The 19972-nt window shown below is 32.0% G+C and overlaps 3 protein-coding genes across 4 annotated transcripts in view; all 3 read right to left on the reverse strand.

Moving 5' to 3' along the window:
• LOC119632455 (glycoprotein 3-alpha-L-fucosyltransferase A) overlaps positions 1-2467 on the reverse strand; it is an 18076-nt gene extending 15609 nt beyond the window's left edge. The window contains exon 1 of one of the 2 annotated variants that reach the window (XM_038025370.1): positions 2352-2467. The gene's annotated coding sequence lies outside the window, so the exon portion shown is untranslated. Of the gene's footprint in view, positions 1-1968; positions 2017-2351 lie in introns of those variants that run through there. The other variant, XM_038025371.1, reaches the window with a different exon arrangement.
• A 2581-nt stretch (positions 2468-5048) lies between these two features.
• On the reverse strand, positions 5049-9870 carry LOC119631249 (peroxisomal biogenesis factor 3). Its single transcript, XM_038023296.1, has 2 exons — positions 9547-9870; positions 5049-6676 (listed from the first exon to the last, which is right to left on the reverse strand). Exon 2 carries the CDS (start codon positions 6577-6579, stop codon positions 5353-5355), a length of 1227 nt encoding a protein of 408 aa, XP_037879224.1. The 5' UTR covers positions 6580-6676; positions 9547-9870; the 3' UTR covers positions 5049-5352.
• Positions 9871-12702: 2832 nt separating this feature from the next.
• Positions 12703-19723, reverse strand: LOC119631594 (fork head transcription factor 1). Its single transcript, XM_038023950.1, has 10 exons — positions 19462-19723; positions 18467-19074; positions 16578-17273; positions 15595-16052; positions 15410-15507; positions 15094-15317; positions 14846-15030; positions 14672-14779; positions 14001-14070; positions 12703-13925 (listed from the first exon to the last, which is right to left on the reverse strand). Exons 3-10 carry the CDS (start codon positions 17252-17254, stop codon positions 13628-13630), a joined length of 2118 nt encoding a protein of 705 aa, XP_037879878.1. The 5' UTR covers positions 17255-17273; positions 18467-19074; positions 19462-19723; the 3' UTR covers positions 12703-13627.
• Between the last annotated feature and the right edge of the window lie 249 nt (positions 19724-19972).

Genomic DNA, 19972 nt, shown 5'->3' on the forward strand with positions numbered 1-19972 from the left:
GGAAAGGGAAAGGGAAAGGGAAAGGGAAAGGGAAAGGGAAAGGGAAACGGAAAGGGAAAGGGAAACGGAAACGGAAACGGAAACGGAAATGGAAAGGGAAATGGAAAGGCTAAGGGAAAGGGAAAGGGAAAGGGAAAGCTTACACTCTCATTTTTGCGGAACTTTCAATTTATTAGTAGTAGATAGGAAGCATGACGACTAGCATGATAATTATACCCTATCGTATGTCGCTGGATATATTACCCAATATTCAGTACATTTTGAAATTGATCCACCTTTTAGTGTACTGCGCGAGCCAGTATCTCATTTCGATTTTCAATTTAAGTCTACCCACCCGTCTACATCTCTATCCGTATATTGCTCTCACGTTCGATTTCAATTTTCCCGATGGTCTTACGACGACTACTGTGGTAAATAACCTGTATCAGAGCGATTCTATCTACCACCTCTCCTAATATGTCACTGTATATTTTGAAAAGGATTTATATGAAAAAATTTTTCATTTTTTATGAGATATTTAGATGCGATTTATTACAATGATATATTTTAGCACAAAATCTATTGAAACTGGTTTTATGAACACTCCCCCTACATAAGGCCTAATTTAGAAAAAAAAAAAAAACATTGCAATTTTTAAATTTTCGCGGCATTCTAAAAAATAGGTCTGCTTGATCTAAATAATAAATAAAAAATTAATAAAATGTCTAAAAATTGAACATTTTCACCATATGAAAACTTATTTTCTTATATATCATAAGAACTCTTAAGGGACGTATTTTTTACGGACGTAATTTTTAAGCCAAAGTACAAAACCAATTTAGACAAATTTTCACCATAAAGGTGTTTTTACCACACGAAGATTCGGTTTTCGTAGGAACGTTTATATGAGAGGCGGTGTAAAATATTGTCCCATTCGATCCTTATTTTTCACATTCCGAATGCCGAAACTTGCAATTTCTTTTCATATATAACAATCTTTTAAAATAAGGTCTTGTATAAAGAGAGTGGACGAAAGCATTGGCCGGTGCTATCCATTTACAAATAGGGTTGCCCCTTGGAGTAAAACGCGCAATATATCAATATTTGAAAAGTACGTAAACAGACATCGGAAGGACAGACGGACAGGTAAGCTAAGACAGATTTAGAATCATCTTCTGATCGATATAATAAAAGGTAGGACTACCTTAATTTCGTCGAAATGTTACATACATCCGCGCAAACCTAATATAACTTATACTACAAATAATGAAAGGTATAAAACAAAAAAACAACGAGAATGCGTGCAGTTGCTCAAAATCTTTAAGAAAAGGATATTTTGGAATGTGTTAATATGCTGCCTGCACTTCATAGCAGCAATCATATTGAGCTTTAACACAACAAACATTTTTTTGATGGCTATTAAAGGGTGTTCGATTCCAAATCAGCTACATGACACAGTTGCAATTAACAGAGCGCTTTGCAAATTTTTCCACATTTGCTTCAAGTAGTAAGTATCCGAAATTAAATTCCGAAACGAATGCGACTCTTTTATTTATTTATTTTACAACTATTTAATGTGACAGAGGACACAATATGCGTTCATGAAATCTTACTAAATAAATAAAGGACAACAATTACATTAACTACTGTTGGCGGATGTTAAGAAATCTCAAGATTCCTTGGAGCATGGTGTAGAATAATTTTAGAATTATTATATTTGTATATAGCTAAATTATTATATTTATGTATATTATATAATAGAAATGTACGTTTATAAGCACAAAAAGTGGCTTTACGTACACTACACGTTAGACGACGAATACTATAATCAAAGTTAAATTTCTTCTTTTTTTTTTTTTTTTTTTTTTTTGTTTTTTTTCTCTTTATTACAAAGAAAAACATGCTCACAGGCGCAAATTTACAGGCACAAGCAGCACATATGGACGCATATACACATACATACACATAAAAAGATATACGCTCACATACCTTTAGGGGGAGTTGTCTGGTTCTTCATTTTGAAAGAATGTAAATAAATAAAGTTTATAGTTGCGGTTGTTGATGTTTGCTTATAAGCACGCAAATATTTCTGTTTAATACAGATATCGATATGGACACGAGCACGGACACGGGCATGGACCCAAGCACAATGAGCCTAAATATTTTTTAAAGCTCGCTAATCGATATTAAGGAAAAGTTAAATCACTCAACCAAATGTCCAATAAATTATTGCGATTCTTATATGTATACGAGCATGTACATATGAATCAATGTGCGATAATAATGTAAAATTTAAAACTTTTATTAGAAATTCACAAATTTACTTTATTACATATGTACATGCATATGAATGACAAACTTCCACTACTTACCCTTTTCGATAGATTTTATAGAAAAGGATGTTTCCCTTAGACTTGTTAACGTCTCAGCATAACTCTTTTTTTTCTTTTATTTTTTTATTTCAAGTATAAAAATGCAATTTTTTAAAACTATGTTAAAAAAATTTTACTTATTTATATTTTAAACGTGTACGTGTATACAATTTTAACAATTTTATACAAAATATGAGTTTTTCTTATTATTTTTTTTCTGCTTAAATTTCTTTTAATCTTTTGATAAATGTTATGTTTTTTTGTTGCTAAAATGCTTGTGTCCATTAATCACGTAACTCTGCAACTGATTTTTCACATTTAATGTAAATGTCTTGTAAGTTTGCATTCACACGTACACAAACAAAACTTAAAAGAAGAACAGTTGCGCATTCTTATCCTCCATCCATGTATGTGGTTTAAATGCTTGTATCAGGGGGTAGCTGTGAAAATGCGACGTAAAACGAAGCTCAACCATCAACTGAACATATGAGTACATTTAACTCTCATAGGCATCCTTGCTGTCGATGTCTCTCTTAGCTTATCGCGAATCGTTGGGAAACAAATGTCTTTTGAAAGGCTGCAAATTGCCTGCATAATCTCGTTTCGAATACATTATCTTCCGATTTTTAGATACGATTAAGTATCATTATCATTATTTATTTACCATCATTATTTATTTATATAAAATTTCTGGCCCCCAAAATGTATGCTATTTGATTTGTTTCCACAATTACGCAACGGAAAAAAAATTCAGTTCAAAGAATAACAAGCAACTCGAAAAGATATCATATCGATACATTCGGAACGATATCGCGCAAAAGAGTGTAAAAGTGAAAAACGTTTTCAAAAAAATTGATATGAAAGCGAACAGTTAGTTGCAGGGATAATATCTGTTTTATCGGCAAATTTCCTTTTGAGTGAAAAATTGGTGAACAAATTCCATGGTTTCTTCCTTTACGGAAAAACCACTGTGACAGCTTAAAAAAATAGGCGTGTTTTGATAATTTTTTTATGATGGCTAAATAGGCAATCGAATAATAATGTTATACAACGAAGTTTCTAAGCGTACATCGAAGGATTACAAAAAAAATATTATTTTTAAAAAATGGCAACATTGCAGCAACTCTCGCAAGATATGTTTTGTTTAAAGGATTATCGGCCCAGGCGTTTTTTGGTACAAATTTCAATCGAAAATAAAAACTTACTTAATGTTCATGTGTATAATTGTGTGCAATGAAGGGAGGTTTTTAAAAATATTTGCTTCTTTTGTGATTAGCGAGCATTTGAATAGAAAAATCGCATTTTCTGGAACAATAACAAAAAAAATATGTCAATCTATTGTTAACAAAAATATATAAAATTAACTAATCGAAAATCCCCCTTTCATACATTAGGCTGTTCGGGAAGTCATTTCGTTTTTTCCCAATAGTGAGTTTAATTATGTATATTTTCACAGCCAAATTGACACATAAGCCACACTTTCATTAGACATTTTTACAGCTAATATAGGAAAGCTTGTTTTTGCAAAGATTTGTATGATTCTGCGGAATTGCTTTTGTTTGGTGGTTCATCAGCTACAGAACGTCGCGCTTGCCAGCAGATAAATCCGGCATATTTTAGTTTTTTACTATCGATAAAGTAAAAATTATACTCAAGCAATAGAAAAAAAAATTGAATGTGTATAAACAAAACGTATTCACAAAAGGCCAGCGTCAAAACGGATTTACAAAATTTCGCTGATGAAGACAAAATAAGGCAATTACATGACGGAAACCGACGAATAACAATTCGTAAGTTCGCTGACAAATAACATTTACCGAATTCGACCCTTCATGATAGAATCTTTTTTTTTTTTTGACTAAAAAAGACGAACTACGAAATTATTACGAGTTGTTTATAGGCCTCTTTGAGCGTCTTTGAACTTTTAGAATGTGCTCTAGTGCTTTTCTGCGATATTCTTGCGTATCGCTCTTACTCAACGATTTTATACTCCGATATGACTCTTCCGCTGAATCGAATCTTTAACATTTTATGTGCTGCGAAACAATAGAACAAACGGCAATAGAACGTACAATACAATTATTAATTTATTATTAATTTTGGAATAAAGGCAGATCCGCTCTTCCCTGCGTTGCCTTTTTAAGCAATACAAACTTGCGTACCATGCAATAGGTAAATTCGCAAATAACTTCATAAATTTATTCTTAAACTTTGAGTTGCTTGACAGCATCACGTTTCAAAGTTTGTTCCGCTGAAGACACACTAAAGTATTTTTCCCGAATTTTTTTTAGAAAATGGCTCGAGCTTCGCGGAACTAAGTCATATTTTCGGAAAATAATTGCTTTTTCGTTCTAGCCGGTGCGGAAAGCGAAGCCAAGCAGAAAGACCGACTCGTCTTGTCAACCGCAGAGCGTCCACACTGCTCCTTAAATACTTTAATTGATGTTGTGTGCCTCTTAAGAACTGCATTGTCACATATGTGTATAGGTATAGGCCGTTTGCTAGTAAACTTCTCTATCTCTTTTTTACGTAAATTTAAAAAAATATTACCTTATTTCTGGCGATCATGAGATGATATGATTCTCAGCTTTTTAAATGTCTTCCGTTTTTTTTTTCTTTTTTCCTCTTAAATAAAATCTTTTCACAATAGAAAGGAAAAATCACATCTTATCATTTTTCGTAGATAAAGATAATACGAACTTATTTATTTTAATGCCAGTATCCATTCGGCCCTTTCTTAGAGTATACATACGTGCGAAATTAATAGCTTATTATATTAAATTAATTTATTATTAAAAACCAAACGTTTCATGCAGTTATGTGTGATGAGCATAGTCATAGTTATAAAAAAGAAAAGAGAAAAAAAAATCCATTTTAATACATCGAATTTTTCTTAACTTAAACACAATGTATATATGAGTTGATGTTTTACAATACAATTAGATGTGCATAAATAGAGAAATGCTTGCATAGTTGCCAAAGTACAGAAATGGACTTTCATTTATGCTGCGGGCGACGTTGAGAATGTTTCGTAAACATTGGCGCCGAGAGTCTTACATTTTTCGGCCACCACATAGAACGAAATTAAGGAGGTGGGTAAATTTTGAGGACGCGAATTGGCATCGAAACCTTTGGAAGTGAGGTCATTAACGATGGGTATCACTTTAGCCAAAGCCATCTGCACACTGTTTATATTGATTAGGCATTCATCATTTCTGGAAATTGAAGATGCTGGCGTACTGTTATTATTATCCGTTGAACTTGTTGAGGTTTTTAAGTCTGTAGAGTTCGGTGTCTTGCTAGGAATACAGTCATCATCACCTCGGGGCGAAGTGACTTTGGATTGTTGAGCCAAATGTATACTCTCTCCCATACTCTCAGCAATGGCATCAACAGCTAATGAGAAGCCTCGACACACATTGTTGGAACATATTGTGGTCACATCGTCACTTTCTAACAAATCCAAGGTTTCATTAAACATCTGCTGTAACAAGGAGTTATTATCACTGCATCCATGATCAGGTAACTTCGACGGTAACAAATATCTGCACATTTTCGAACACGGATCTTTGTTGGATTCGCTGTTAATAGCCATCTGCAATGACCAAAATAATTGTTCTATATCAGTTAAACTAAGACGTTTACTCAAAGCCATTTGTCGCATTATCGTCACCACTTTGCTTCGTATTAAACGTATCAGGTCCGATAAGCCTCCATCTTGTAAAAAGTGGTGCAGTAACATGAGGTACTGTTTTTTTTGTACGTCGTTTATTTCAATTTTTTCATTGTCGGATGCGGTAGCTCGGTAAGCATAACCGCCCAACACATTTAATTGTATTCGTAAAGCCACTACCAGCATAGAAGAGGCATAAATGAAAGTCGTCAATCTGGTGAAGGCGACAAATTTTATCTCCTCCCATAAATCTAACTTATTTGAAGGATTATCTCTCAACTGTTGCAATAAGTCATCAGTACTGCACTCCTTAATAATCGCCTGTCCCAGTTCTGCACTCATATTAATTATGAATTGATTGCATGTGTGTTCCGTCGATTCAAAATGTTGCAGCCGTCGCGCTTTCTCCAAAAATTCACGTGTTCGTCTTTCTTGCAAGTCAATTAACTTACGTTGGACGAACTTTAAAGCGATAAAAGTCCCGCCCACGACCACGCCAGTAATTAAAAATTTTCGACGATGACGTGTTAGAAAATCACGTAAACCATAAATCATTTTAAATAATTCTTACGCTTGCAAGACAGAGAAAAACAAAGTTAAAAATATTCCCAGATAAAGGAATGCTTGCTTTCGTTATTACTAACTCGTATAACTGAAAATATAAGAAAAAATCAGTAATTAACGCTCCACTCCACATTAAGGTTAACATAACGTTAAATTGCTATTGACAAAAACTCTAAGATATCTATTAAGATACTGCAAGAGACAATTTAGCCCCCAAAATACAATAACTTACTGTTTCATTCATTCATTCATTCATTCCTTAATTCATTCATTCATTCATTTGTTTTAATAACCATCCTAAAGGAGAGATTTTAATACCTATTCTTTATAATGGAGCAAACTGCAACTAACATAGGACTAGAATAAAAATAAATTCTTTCCCTAAAGGAAGTATGTATTCATTAAATTAAGCAAAATTGATGTGCCTCTTAGTCGTGCGCCTAATGTTCGATATGCATGCCACATTTTTTTTTCTATTTTTACCCTTCAGTAATTATTTATACGGGCAAATTAATTCATCTTACGATTAAACATGTACTCTGTGAATGCCGAAACCTTTTCAATATTCGAACACTTGTTTTCGCCATGGACATCTTGGAAGTGCCTGGAGAATATAATATCAATAATATGTATAACTTTGTTAAAATCTAGTCTACCTTTTAAGAAAACTGCCGATAATCTTGGTCACTAATGCTCATCTCTTTGGTTTAAATAAATTTCAATAATAATAATAATACGCATGCAAATTGGACGAGATGTACAAGAATTAAAGAAGGATTTGTAAAAGTAAAACAATCAGTTGATCAGTTTTTGAAGCCTTTTAATGAGATTACAGAAAAAGTTTAATGTAATCGAAATGTAAAGAACATAGTTGGCTGAAAATCTATTCTCGATTTTCTTTAATCTACTTTAATTTTGAAAAAAATATCGCATTTGCTTACAACCCGTGTAAACATTTATAACGAAAATTCATCCTCATCTTCTAAGGGGACTTCATCTGTTCTTTGAAGCAACTTACCGACTTAAGCGCTAGCACAATGATTGCATTACGCACTGTGCGTTGCGCATATGCATTATGTGCATAAGAACATAGTTCCCGTGCATTGCTAAAAAAAAATCATATGATTAGCGTTTGTTAGATAAACGTTAACCGAGTCCCAAATTAATAAAGCGAAAAATTTCTTTGAAAAATGACTTTTTTTGAAGCAAAATACAATCAATAAAGCAAAAATAAATTTTTCCCGTATAGAAATATATAGCAATATGCTTTAATTTAATAAAAACTGTAAACGGCCGCTTAAAAATCATATTGTGCTTGAAACGTGAATCACATGATCATGATTATTGTAAAAAGCTACATACGCAGAAATTTAACAAATTTGCGGACAATTTGCTTTCACGAGCAACGCAATGCAAATTATATGGCCATCTACATTTAACAATGCACATCAATTTCATTTTGACAATCCGTGCGGCACGCGCAGTGCACAACGCAAAACGCATTGTATTCAGCATTTTATTCTGTCTTTTCCCTTCTACATGTACAAGACTTTAATTTACTGACTTAAAAATCAGAATGTACAATTAAATGCCGAATCCAGAGCCAGATAGATGCACTGAATGAACAAAAGAAATTTATATAAATTGAACTATAGATGTAAGAAAAAACCAGTAGGATAGGAAAATTTGTTCTTAATTCGCGTTTTTTTTTTGTGTTTTGTTTTTCAATATGAGGCATATATATATATATAGAGAGAGAGAGAGAGAGTGCGTATTTAATGCTCCACTTTGCAATTTTCCCAGCATTTTAAGTTAATTACACTTTAGTTATACTTTCAAAAGGCATATAAAGCCAGAGTAAGCAATTTTTTTTTTTTAACGTATTTCTGACACCAATCAACATTGCAGCATTTCAAAATATTTGGTTAATTTTGAGTGTGCTAGTAAGTCAGCCGCGATCATTTTTAGCTCAAGTCATCTTTTGACCTGGTCTCACGCTGACCATTTTAACAGATTTCAGATTAGTGATCAACGAAAGTCGCAGCGTAAACTTAATGTTAATATCGAAATTGTTAAACTGTCAATGAACTTCGTCTGAAGACATGCGTTCTCCACTCCTCCCTCTCTCTCTCTCTCTCTCTTTTACAAAGGACTCAAGTATTTACTATTGTTATGATCATAATTTTAATTGAACGGAACACATTCTTGACTAATAGAGAAACGTATTTGACAGTAATTAGTTACTAAGGCTACCAGCTTTATTTTTGACGGAAAAAGTTAGACAGTCAGTCTAAATATTTTGATATAATTGTGGGTTAGATTGACTCTATTTTCCGCTGTTACTTGCAAGGTACCCAAAATTGCTCACAGTTAAGGTACCGTCGTTTCGTCAACTAGAATTGTTTGGTGCTGTTCTCCTGCCATTCTTCAACTTAACATGAGATTGTTTCCGACCCATTTCCAATTTGAACCGAAAAATATGTTTACTTGAAAAAATACTGGATGGGTGCCAGCTGACGCAAATAATGTCACAGCTTATTATCAAACAATAATCAGGTACAAAGTTCTTTTTCCAGCCTTGCTGAACTGTCATCTCGAAACCGATGCTTTCGTCACTACCAGTCTCTATTTACCTTTGTGAAGGTTGCTTGAATTGAGCTCATTGCGAAAATCTTCCGTTTATCATTCGTTAAAATTGCGTAAAAATGTAACTGAAGCCACTGCATTTTAATGTTTATGTTAATCAAGTAAAGATGTACTTTGTAGTACCTTTTCCAATATTCAATATAATAATTGTAAACATTTATTTGATTGGTTGAGCGGCTTTCGTCATCGCATAAAAAAACGTAAAATAAAGAAATTTCATTGTAAGGCGTTTCTTTATTCTTCTTTCGTATGAAAACCAAAAATCTCTTGTACTCTGTTTCTATTTTATTTGTGACATTATGTTATACTTACATGATTTTTTTAAACATTAAAACCGTGTTGTAGTTTTCTTCTTCCTCCTTTAAGGTTTTTTTCTACTTCACCTAACATGTAGTGCACTTTTAAGTTATTGATTTGTTTATTAATTATTCATTGCGATGACTTCAAAACTAACCCCATGTTATTCCATGTTTGGTTTCGAGCGTTCTTGACGGTATAACTTCATTAAATTGTGAGCTCTCTCCTTTATTATTTTATTGACTTTAATTATTTATTCATAAATTATAAAATATACATTCGAGGGCGAAGTTCGTCTTAGTGCCACCGAAACTTAAAATAATTGTCTTCCAAACAAATAAAAATGTCATTGTTTTTACCAGAATTACCATTATTTCTTTTTATGGTCATTTTAAAAACAGGGGAAATTTTTGTCAATAACGGGCAAAAATAAACAGAACCACCATTTAATATATTTTGTAAAAATCGGTAAAATGAAAAAGCTACCAAGAGTCTTCTATTGATAATTTATATGGAATAGAACAATAAATTTTTGTTATTTATAAAAAAGTTTTTTGAAAACCTTTCTAATCACAGTTTCAAATTTATGATGAATCCATTGAAAGCAACGAACACGCATACATAGCAATTTTCAGGCTTAAAATCTTAAAGTTTGCGTAATTATTTATTATGTTTCACTAACTTTGGCAAGTTAAACGGTTTTTATATAAACACACAAATAAATAAATGAATAAACAAACGCACACCAATAGACAAAAACACTTTATATTCATTGCTTTCAATGGATTGAACCTTAATTCTTACGCTTAAAAACGAAATCGGAATAAAATATGAATTTAATATGAAAACATTGGAATTTTTAAACAACAAAAAATATGTTTTCGTTCTAGTTCATAAAAGCAGAAATTTATTATATTCTTAAGAGCGATACAATATTATATCTATTATGTTAGTGAAGAGCACTAGCTATCTAGTTGTACTTTTATTCCTTATACTCGTAAGTGTAAAAAGAATTCAATCTATTTATTTCACATATAGAATAGAATCAGGACCGAATTCAGGGCGATTAATTTTTTCTCTATAAACGAAGAGTTGCAGCTAATTATGCCAACAGATTTCGTTGAATATCCCTTTGTAAAAACATCAACATATTTTTTTTGTTGTCCGGTGTTACCAGAAATTTTAATAATTTTATGCAAAACTATTTATTTATTTTTTTTTTTAATTATAATGACTTTCATCTCCCCTTTGCTTTACAAACAAACGAATAATTGCTATTTTTTTGCTATCTTTCTCACACTCATTTAAGTTAAAGACAGAAATCGACCAATGACAATTAGTTATTTTTTGCTACATGTTCTCCATTTTATGGTAAATGAAATATACACCTGTTAAACGGAATGGATCTATATGATATAATTTTGTTTACGTTCTATATTACACCTTTTATAATTTTAGATATCATAAAGAAATAATTTAAACTTTACTAAATTAACTTTTCTTCTTAATGCCATAAATCGAGATTAGGAACAACATAAAGCTGAGTGGTTTTTGAGATGAAGATTGAGAGTAGAGCAAGAACCCGAATGTAGTTTTTTTCGAATAATTTATAGAGATTCTTTTAAATCTATATCTTTCCAAAAAAAAAATTGTGATTATTTCGTGTTTTTTTGTACTTACGTAATACTAAAAGTGTATATTTCTTTTATTATTTTTAAAGGAAGGCACTTGTATTCGAATTTCTTTATTTATTAACCTGCCATTTTCTATAACTATGTTAAAAACTGTTACATGAAAAATCACATTTGCGTCCAGATGGTTCTTCCTCTTTTCTGACGTCTTCCCGATTCACATATTCGCAATTGTTCAACTTTAAACTGATACTTTCCAAAGTAATTTAGTTAAAGCTGTTTTGTTTTTTTTTTTTCTTCGATAAACCAGCATATCCTTTTTTTCGGATATCCTAACTAAAATTAATAAAACTAAAAACTGTTAACAATAACAGTTGGTTTCTTTTAAATTTATACAGCATTAATGCCACTTCCTCGTGAGCGCTGTGTTTTTATTATGCAAATCGATAATTACACCAATATTACCTCACAAAGTTCAGTTTAACCACTTTTTCAATTCAATTTTTATTTGTCAATTATGGTTGTTTTATTTCTGAAATGCTTCTATTTCTTTTTATTACAGTCTTGTTAATCTTCTTCCCCTTGACAACAGTTGTATTATCTATATGAATTCATAAATTTTTATTTCTCAATCTGCCTGCAATTTAATGCATCGCTTTTACTAATTGATTAAATACGAATGGCATTCAAATTAGTTTCAAGCAGTTAAACAATATCGCTATGAATAAAAAAACCCATGGCCCTCAAAATTTTTCTACGCACCATTAGTGCTCCGATATATTTAGAGTATGGTAAACTGTTGTTAGTTTTTTTTTTTTTTAAAAAAAAAAAAAAAAAGTATTTCATTTTTGGTTTAATACACATTTTGTCCAAACATTGAAATGGTTTTCTTTATTAATAATAATTTTTTCGCTTTCCTCTTCTTACTTAATTTTTTTTTTTATGATTTAATAAGAAATAAAGTGCATTCGTTATACAATTTATGGTTTTTATCTTTCATCTATAAATTTGTCAGTGGAGGAGCGGGTGTTTTTGTAGTATATACATATATACTTATATATATATATATATTATATATATATATATAGTATATATATACATGCAAGGGGCGCGAGCGCGCGTGTGTATGTGTGTTTATTTATATGTGTGTGTCTGTCTGTCTGTGTGTGTTGTGTGTGTGTGTGTGCTCATATGCAGCTACGTTATTCAATTTTCCTGATGTTTTCGTGTATTTTTCCGTTTAATAAAGTTTCTCTTCGTTAGAGATAATAAATATAATTTTCATATTTGAAATTGTCTTTAGTTAAAAGAACATCATTCAGTATCATTTGCAACAACTATCTCTTTAATTACTCACTATGGCGGAAGATTAAATAGATTGCTATTGTTTTTCAGGCATTTGCCTATATACTGTGTGTGTGTTTGTGTAAGTGAAAGTGAACCTGCATTTGCACTTGCTTATAAATTAATGATATCCGCTTCTCCAACGCCATTATAATAAAATAATCAATCGTATCGCTTAGTTTTTGCATTATTTTCCTTTTTTTTTTTCTGACCATTTTGTATAAATAAAAAAAGTAAGGCAAACACACATAATGAAAAGTAATCTATTATACACGGGATTGTATGCCTTCGCAATCAACAGGTGTGAGTTGCCTTTTGCTGGGACATTATCATATCGCCATGACTATTTCATCGTCAAGCATATTGAATTTGTCGAGCCTTTAATTATATTTTACAATTGCAACTATGTATATATACATATACGTATGTATATGTATATGTATATATACATATATATATACACAATAAAAATAATAATACCTCCGTTAAATATTCTCAGATAAATGTTATGATTTAAAGGCTTGCACTACCCGTTTAACGGACCAATAAAGTTAAATGTCTGCTATAACAAACAAAAAACTTTTCGCACAATTTTAAAGAAATTCAAATTAAAATTTATCGAAGAATAACAATATAATAAAGTAAAGAATGTAAAAAAGTATAGTAAACAAAAAACTGTTACGATTAAGTGTTCAGTTTCTGCTACATTTCTGGTGCATCAAATTCAATATACTTTAGATGGCAGTTTTAAAGAATTTTTGAAAAGAACATTAATAACTATAAAATATGAGCAAAGCAAGACATCATCTTTTAAACTTTTCACCTTGACTGTAGAAAAATTACTTAAAACATTTGTTTTTTTTTGTATTTAACCGCTTGTCAAATATTGTTTATCTCCTTTCAATTGCGTATGCACGCACGCTAAGTGTTTCGCTTGAATAATGATAATAGGAGAGAAGTTATGAGAGAGTGCATTTGTGTGTATGTATATATATGTATGTATGTATGTACGAGTGGTTTTTGTATACGGATAGAATTTTTTTTTTTTAATTAAAGCGTAAACGCATATATGAAAGTTATTTGTTAACAACGTCTGTTGTATTCCTTGTCGTGGGGACGCATCAGAGTACTTCCGAAACGTATTTTGGCCTTTTAGCGGCATCACATTCGTCCCCCGATTCCATATTACCGCTATAATCGGTTGGCAATTCTTCATATATTATATCAGGATGTAGACCTTGAAGTTGTTGCTGCTGCTGTTGTTGCTGTAGAGCTACAGCTCCAGTACCTGCAGCCATTGCATGATTCCGCTTAAGAGCGATAAGAGCAGCAACACCGCCACCACCACCACTATTCTCCTGCTGTTGTTGTTGTTGTTGGGATATAATAGCATTTTGATTTGTTACATAATAAGGACTACTGTTTAGAAAACAAAAACAATGCAAAATGAAAGACTTAGTAAAATTTGGTGTTTGTACTTTAATGTATACTTACTTGTATTGATGGTTATTATTGGCGGCGGCGGCAGCAGACTGTTGCACATTCTGGTTTTGATAAACCACTTCTAGTAAAAAGAAAAAATATATATACGATTAATACGTATAAAGTATGCGTACATATATTTAACAAATTGACTATATCCGTATCCATCAGTAAAAAATTGTCGGATAGTATTTTATTCATTATACAAAGTGAACACAAGACTTTTTTATGTATGCATTACTGACAATGCAAGGCCCGTCCCGAGATGGAACGAGCGAGACAAACGGTACAATGGAACGTAATTAATCATGAACGTATTAATAATAGGTGATAGAACAACTCCAATGTCGGAAAATGCATTTATCATTCAGATTGTAATGTCTCGATAAATATCTGTTTGGATTTCATAGGCTTGCAATGTATGTACTTCATGAATTACTGAATACCGTTACAAACCAATTAAAAGCTGAATGATAAACGTAGTAAAATTTTATTGCATATTTCGCGTGAATTTTTTTAAAATAAATATCACTTAATATTGACAATCCCATCATACTTGTATTTGCATAAAATTCAATGCATTCTTGTTCACGTTTTTCATTTACCTATAACTGCACTACCTGTCTGTACATATATTAAGAGTAATTAAAATTAAAAAAAAAAAAAATAGTTTTATTACTTACCACCTTCGTTATTGCGATTTTCTAACGACATGCCCGGAGACCCGGGAGCTGATTGCAGGACAATATCTTGCAACGGAGAACTTTCACGCGAATTATCAGCAGAATATTCTATAAGAAGACATACAATAAAAAAGCATATCGATGTTGCAGAGATGAATAGAAGCAACTATCTACCCATATGACTTGGCGAAACAGGAGCTGAACGTGGCATACCGTAAGATGGGCGAAAACCCTGGCTACTGCGTTGACGACGTTTTTTATAACTGTGATCAATTAATTTTGCACCACTATCTGGATCAATTCGCCAAAAGCTACCCTTACCGGGTTCATCTTGGGATCGAGCCACTTTTATGAAATATCTAAATATGTACAAATATTCAATCAATACATTAACGATCAGTTCAAAATTGATTATAAATTACCTATTTAAACTGAGATTATGACGTATGGAATTCTGCCATCCCTTATTAGTTTCTTTCCGATAATAGGGATAATGTTTAACAATAAACGAATAAATACCCGACAAGGTTAATTGTTTGTCTGGTGCCGCCGATATAGCTTGAACTATCAACTGAGCGTAACTGTATGGAGGTTTATCATTCTGATTGTAACTGGCCGTTGAAGGGGTTTGAAATAAATCTTGTTGCTGTAAAAATAAATCATATATATATATATATATATATATACATATATATTCGCTTGTATAAGCGAAAGCAATTGCATAAAATCACTTATTACATTTTGCAAATTGTTGTTAGTATAGTTGCTATAGTTTTGATTCTGATGAAAACCTTGACGCGGGCTAGCCGGACAGCTATTGGCGGCGCTAATTGTACCTATTAAAGAAAATGAATAGTCAACCATAAAATCAAATTTGCACTAATGTCTGTGTTTAAAAAACTAAGATATAGAATTTAACTTGCCAGTTGGTGAGAGATAGGGACTTTTCTGCTCCTTTTTAGGTATGGAAATTTTTAAAGGCGAATAAATCACATTCGAACTATCCATAGTTAATATATGAGAGTTACCACCACCACCGCCACCACTACTCATAGATCCGTGTTGCTGCTGCTGATGACCAGAGATATGGTGGATATGTTGCTGATGGTGGTGTTGTTGGCCTCCATATAATTGCTGATGTTTCATATCGTCGGTCATAGTTGGAGAAATGATAACATGATGTACATTGCCTGACATGCTGCTACCGCCGCTCATCAACATATGGTGAGTTGAGGCAGATGACGTAAGACTATGATGATTTCCGCTTAGAGGGTTATTAATACCGCCGGCACCACTAACGCCACCACTAGCAGAGTCTGCTACATGCAAGAAACTTTCAAACTGTATGCGTATTTCAGTGCTGGGAAAACGAAAATAGCAACTAGAAGTTTTAAAGGAAAGAAAGAAGAGATAAATGAATGCCTTATACATACATCACATAAAATATATAGATTCAATTCGAAATTAAATCCAAATGGGTTGCGGAACAGTTAGCCCTTTAGAAACGTTTTTATTTTACTCTTCTTCCTTTAACGATATTAATAACAACGTTTCTTTAAATGGAGAAATTTAGAAGATACGTTCATTGAATTGTTGATCTCCCTTCCTCGCTAAGAAGGTTAATCTATTTCCTTTATAAGTTTATCAGTAGATTGTTGGTGAGATAATATTTAAAAAAAGGCAAAAAAAAAAAAATGAAGATTATGCAACTTCGGTGGGCGCATGGGGTCTATTTCTAAAACCCCACTATATAAATCAACTAGGAGCACATGTGCACAGTTTCAGATTTGTATTCCGTACAAGATATCAACAGACAGATCAGGGACTTGCAATCCCTCTAACGAAAGCTAATACATTGATTTCGTTGGTGAGTATACAATGAAAGTAATGTTTTGTTTTTAATTACCTGGGTGGTAATTTTAATGCATCAGCGGTGCGCCTCTGCAAAAAATCGTCCACAAATATGCCATTTTTACTCAGACATTGAACATAAAATTCTCGCGTGTCAGCATCGAAAAGCACCTGAAAATGTTTGCGCGATACCAAGTTATTTTCAGCTACATGAAAATGTACGTGAGATGTTGACGAATTTCTCCCAATTACAGTACACGGTTCCGTTACGTACAATAACTCGTCGTCATATTTCAAAAAGCCAACAGCATGTTCGGGAGGTGGCGGTGGTCTTTGTTGTTGCGGGGCAGGTGGGGTGACTACTAATGACGCAGAATTCCGGTTATTTAAATTGTTATTATTATTATTGTTGTTGTTAGCAGGACAATTTAAACCATCGTTTGCATTATTACTGCTATTATTATTATTATTATTATTATTATTATGGGCCGAGCCATGATGCAATTGCAACATATCCTTAGCAATAGCCACAGTGGCAGCGTCGGCTATAACCGCTACGCCGCTGCTGTTGCTGTTGGTCAAACTGTTGTTTATGGTGAGGCTGTTGGTAAGGCTGTTGGTAGAACTTGGGGCGGCGGTGTTGTTATTATTACTGTTTTGATTAAACTGGGTGGGCGGGATATTAGAATTAAATTTGTTGCTGTTACTATTTGTAGTAGAACCGGTGGCCATGAATTCACAGAATAAAATGCTAAAAAAATTGAATCAAGAAAAGAAAAAATTTCTGTGTTCAACATTAAATCCAGAAACTAACTCCACTTCTCTTTCCAACATAATGAAAACAGTTCAATTAGGTTCAGCTTAATAATGAAATCTTATTCCGACCTCAAAAACAGGGAATACATTTAAAAAAATTAAATAAATAACTAATATTTATTTATTAAGCAACATATTGAACAATATAGGTATCAATTAAAAGAATACATCTTTGACAAATGCCAAAAGTAAATTAATTTAATTTATTTTTTCCGCATCAACTCAAAACTTGCGATAATAGAACTTGAAAGTTGGTTTGTAGAGGAAACTTTACGATAAACAAAATGATGAGAATAATAAATTACAGTGAAAATATTCGCACGAGCCAGATTTCAGTTCTCCGTCTAGAATGGAGTTGAGCTGCAAATGATCTACGGTATGTAACATTTAAATTTCCCTACGGCTAAGAAGATTGAGTAGCAGCATCCCAACGTGCTCTTTCAATTGTTACTACTTGGCAAATATATTAACATTTTATACTGCTTTTATTTATTTATTAGGAGTTCGAATAATTTTTCTATGATTCGGTCAATTTTTTTTGTGTTCATTTACTTGTACAAAAACATAAAGCACACATCAACTAACAATTAAATAAGATAATTAATCAATTCTTCAAAGCAGCGATACATAGTGACCCCAATGACGATGATGTTTAAAGTTTTAATAACTTATTTCCTTCCTTAATAGAACGCAAAAAAAAAAAAAAAAAATTACAATTATACCATACTGCCAGCATTAAATGCCCATAACACAAATATCTTACTTTGATAACCAATCTGAGCAAATAATCCACGTGGACTTGTTGAAACATGAAATTAATTTCTTCAAGCAAATAAATGTTCGAAATGATAAATGCAGAAAAATTGGGCAGAACTTGCTAAATACACATTAATTGTGAAATTGTTTTAAATACAAACTTTAATAAACAATCTCTTATAAATGTATAAATTATACTCACACTTGCACGCATTTTAAAATACTCTGTCATAAAAAAAATAATAATAATAATAAACGTTATGATCAACGCGTATAACACACACAAATGCTTTATTTATATTTAACAATAATAATAATAAAAACAAGAAGAAAAACATACTCATACACCGAGTTTAGTGTACTAATATTTACCTTTTTGATCTGATTTCTACTTGTTATTGTTGCTATTGTGATTGTTGTTATGTTTTGTGCTGCTAATTCTGGTTCGGTGATTTTTTTGTTTCTGAATCTCTAATTTGGTTTCTGTTGCTAAATGTTTTTGTTATTTTTGGTTGTGTATTCTCTTTGCTTTACTGCACGCCATACACACATAAATACTATACAAATTATTAGTAGCACAAATATTACTTTTCAACACTACTCAACACTGCAAATCTTCTTTCGTACATATATACATGTGCTTTTCTTGTGTTACACACTCACTGGAGACTTTTGATTTCTTGATAATAAGTAATTTTAATTTATTTTCAGTTAAATACCTTTAACGAAAATGTCGATTAAAAATAGTGGTTTAGTGCTTTCTCTCTCTCCCTCTGTTTTTTTGTTTTACTGTCTCTGCTTCACACGTTTCGATTACGCTGCGTGTGCCTATGTATGTAATTAGAAATATTTATATTTTTCTTGCGGCTCTTGCAAATACCAATTCAAATTCAATCGATATAGTGCGTATTTGCCGTTGTTGTTTTTAGCGTTGTTGATTTTATGATGTGGTTATTGTTGCTCTTGTTGTATATTGCACACTGTAAAAAATACGAGAAAAATAAATAAAACGTTATCAAAGCAGAGAAGAAAAAATTTTATGTACATATACTTCACAGCGGCCATTAAACTAAATACAACTCTGTTTTTTGTTTTTGTTCTGCATGTGTTTATTTTAATTTTCTTATTTAATATATGTGCATATTTTACACCATGTGTGTATGATTGTGAGTTTCTTGTGCTAAAACTAAAAGCCGCCTTGTCTTTTTTTCTGTTTTTCAATGGATCCGTACACTTCTGCTATTTGTTTTGGAGTTTTTTTTTTTCAGAAATGTTCTACCCGGTCCCCTTCTAACCTTACTTAAGTATCCATTCAATACATCACATATCGCAAAGTCCTCCATTAACAACGATTGCGTAAAACTCACCAAAGCACCACAAAAGCAGAAAAAAAGCTATTTCGATGCTGCTACTGCTTCTTTTCTCACCAACACCATTTATACAAAAGCAAACAGATATTATATACAAAATGTTTACAAACATACAATTGTTTATTCACAATTATATGAGATTTTTTCTTTTGTATGTATACTTATACACAGTAAATGACTTTATTAAATTTCGGTTTATTAGACCAATGGGCAAAAAGACAGCGACTGCTTGTGTATTTTAAAGCTTAGCACGTTTTTTGTTTTCCGTTCCTGTTTTAGTGCGGCTGTTTCTAGTTTCTATGTCGGGTATTTTTTCCTTTTGCTTCTTCTTTTTTCCACTTTTATTTTAATAGGTATATTTTTCTGTTGAGGATTGTGTGTATGTATATTTCTTACTATTTTTCTTCACAAACTTTTGTTCTCTACATATTTGTATTTATTTTCAAAACAATAAGAAAATCTTACATTTATTTACAGAATTTCAAAACTTCTGTTCTCTTCATTTATG

This window comes from Glossina fuscipes, unplaced genomic scaffold (genome assembly GCF_014805625.2).
Source record: "Glossina fuscipes isolate IAEA_lab_2018 unplaced genomic scaffold, Yale_Gfus_2 1, whole genome shotgun sequence".
Taxonomy (NCBI): Eukaryota; Metazoa; Arthropoda; class Insecta; order Diptera; family Glossinidae; genus Glossina; species Glossina fuscipes.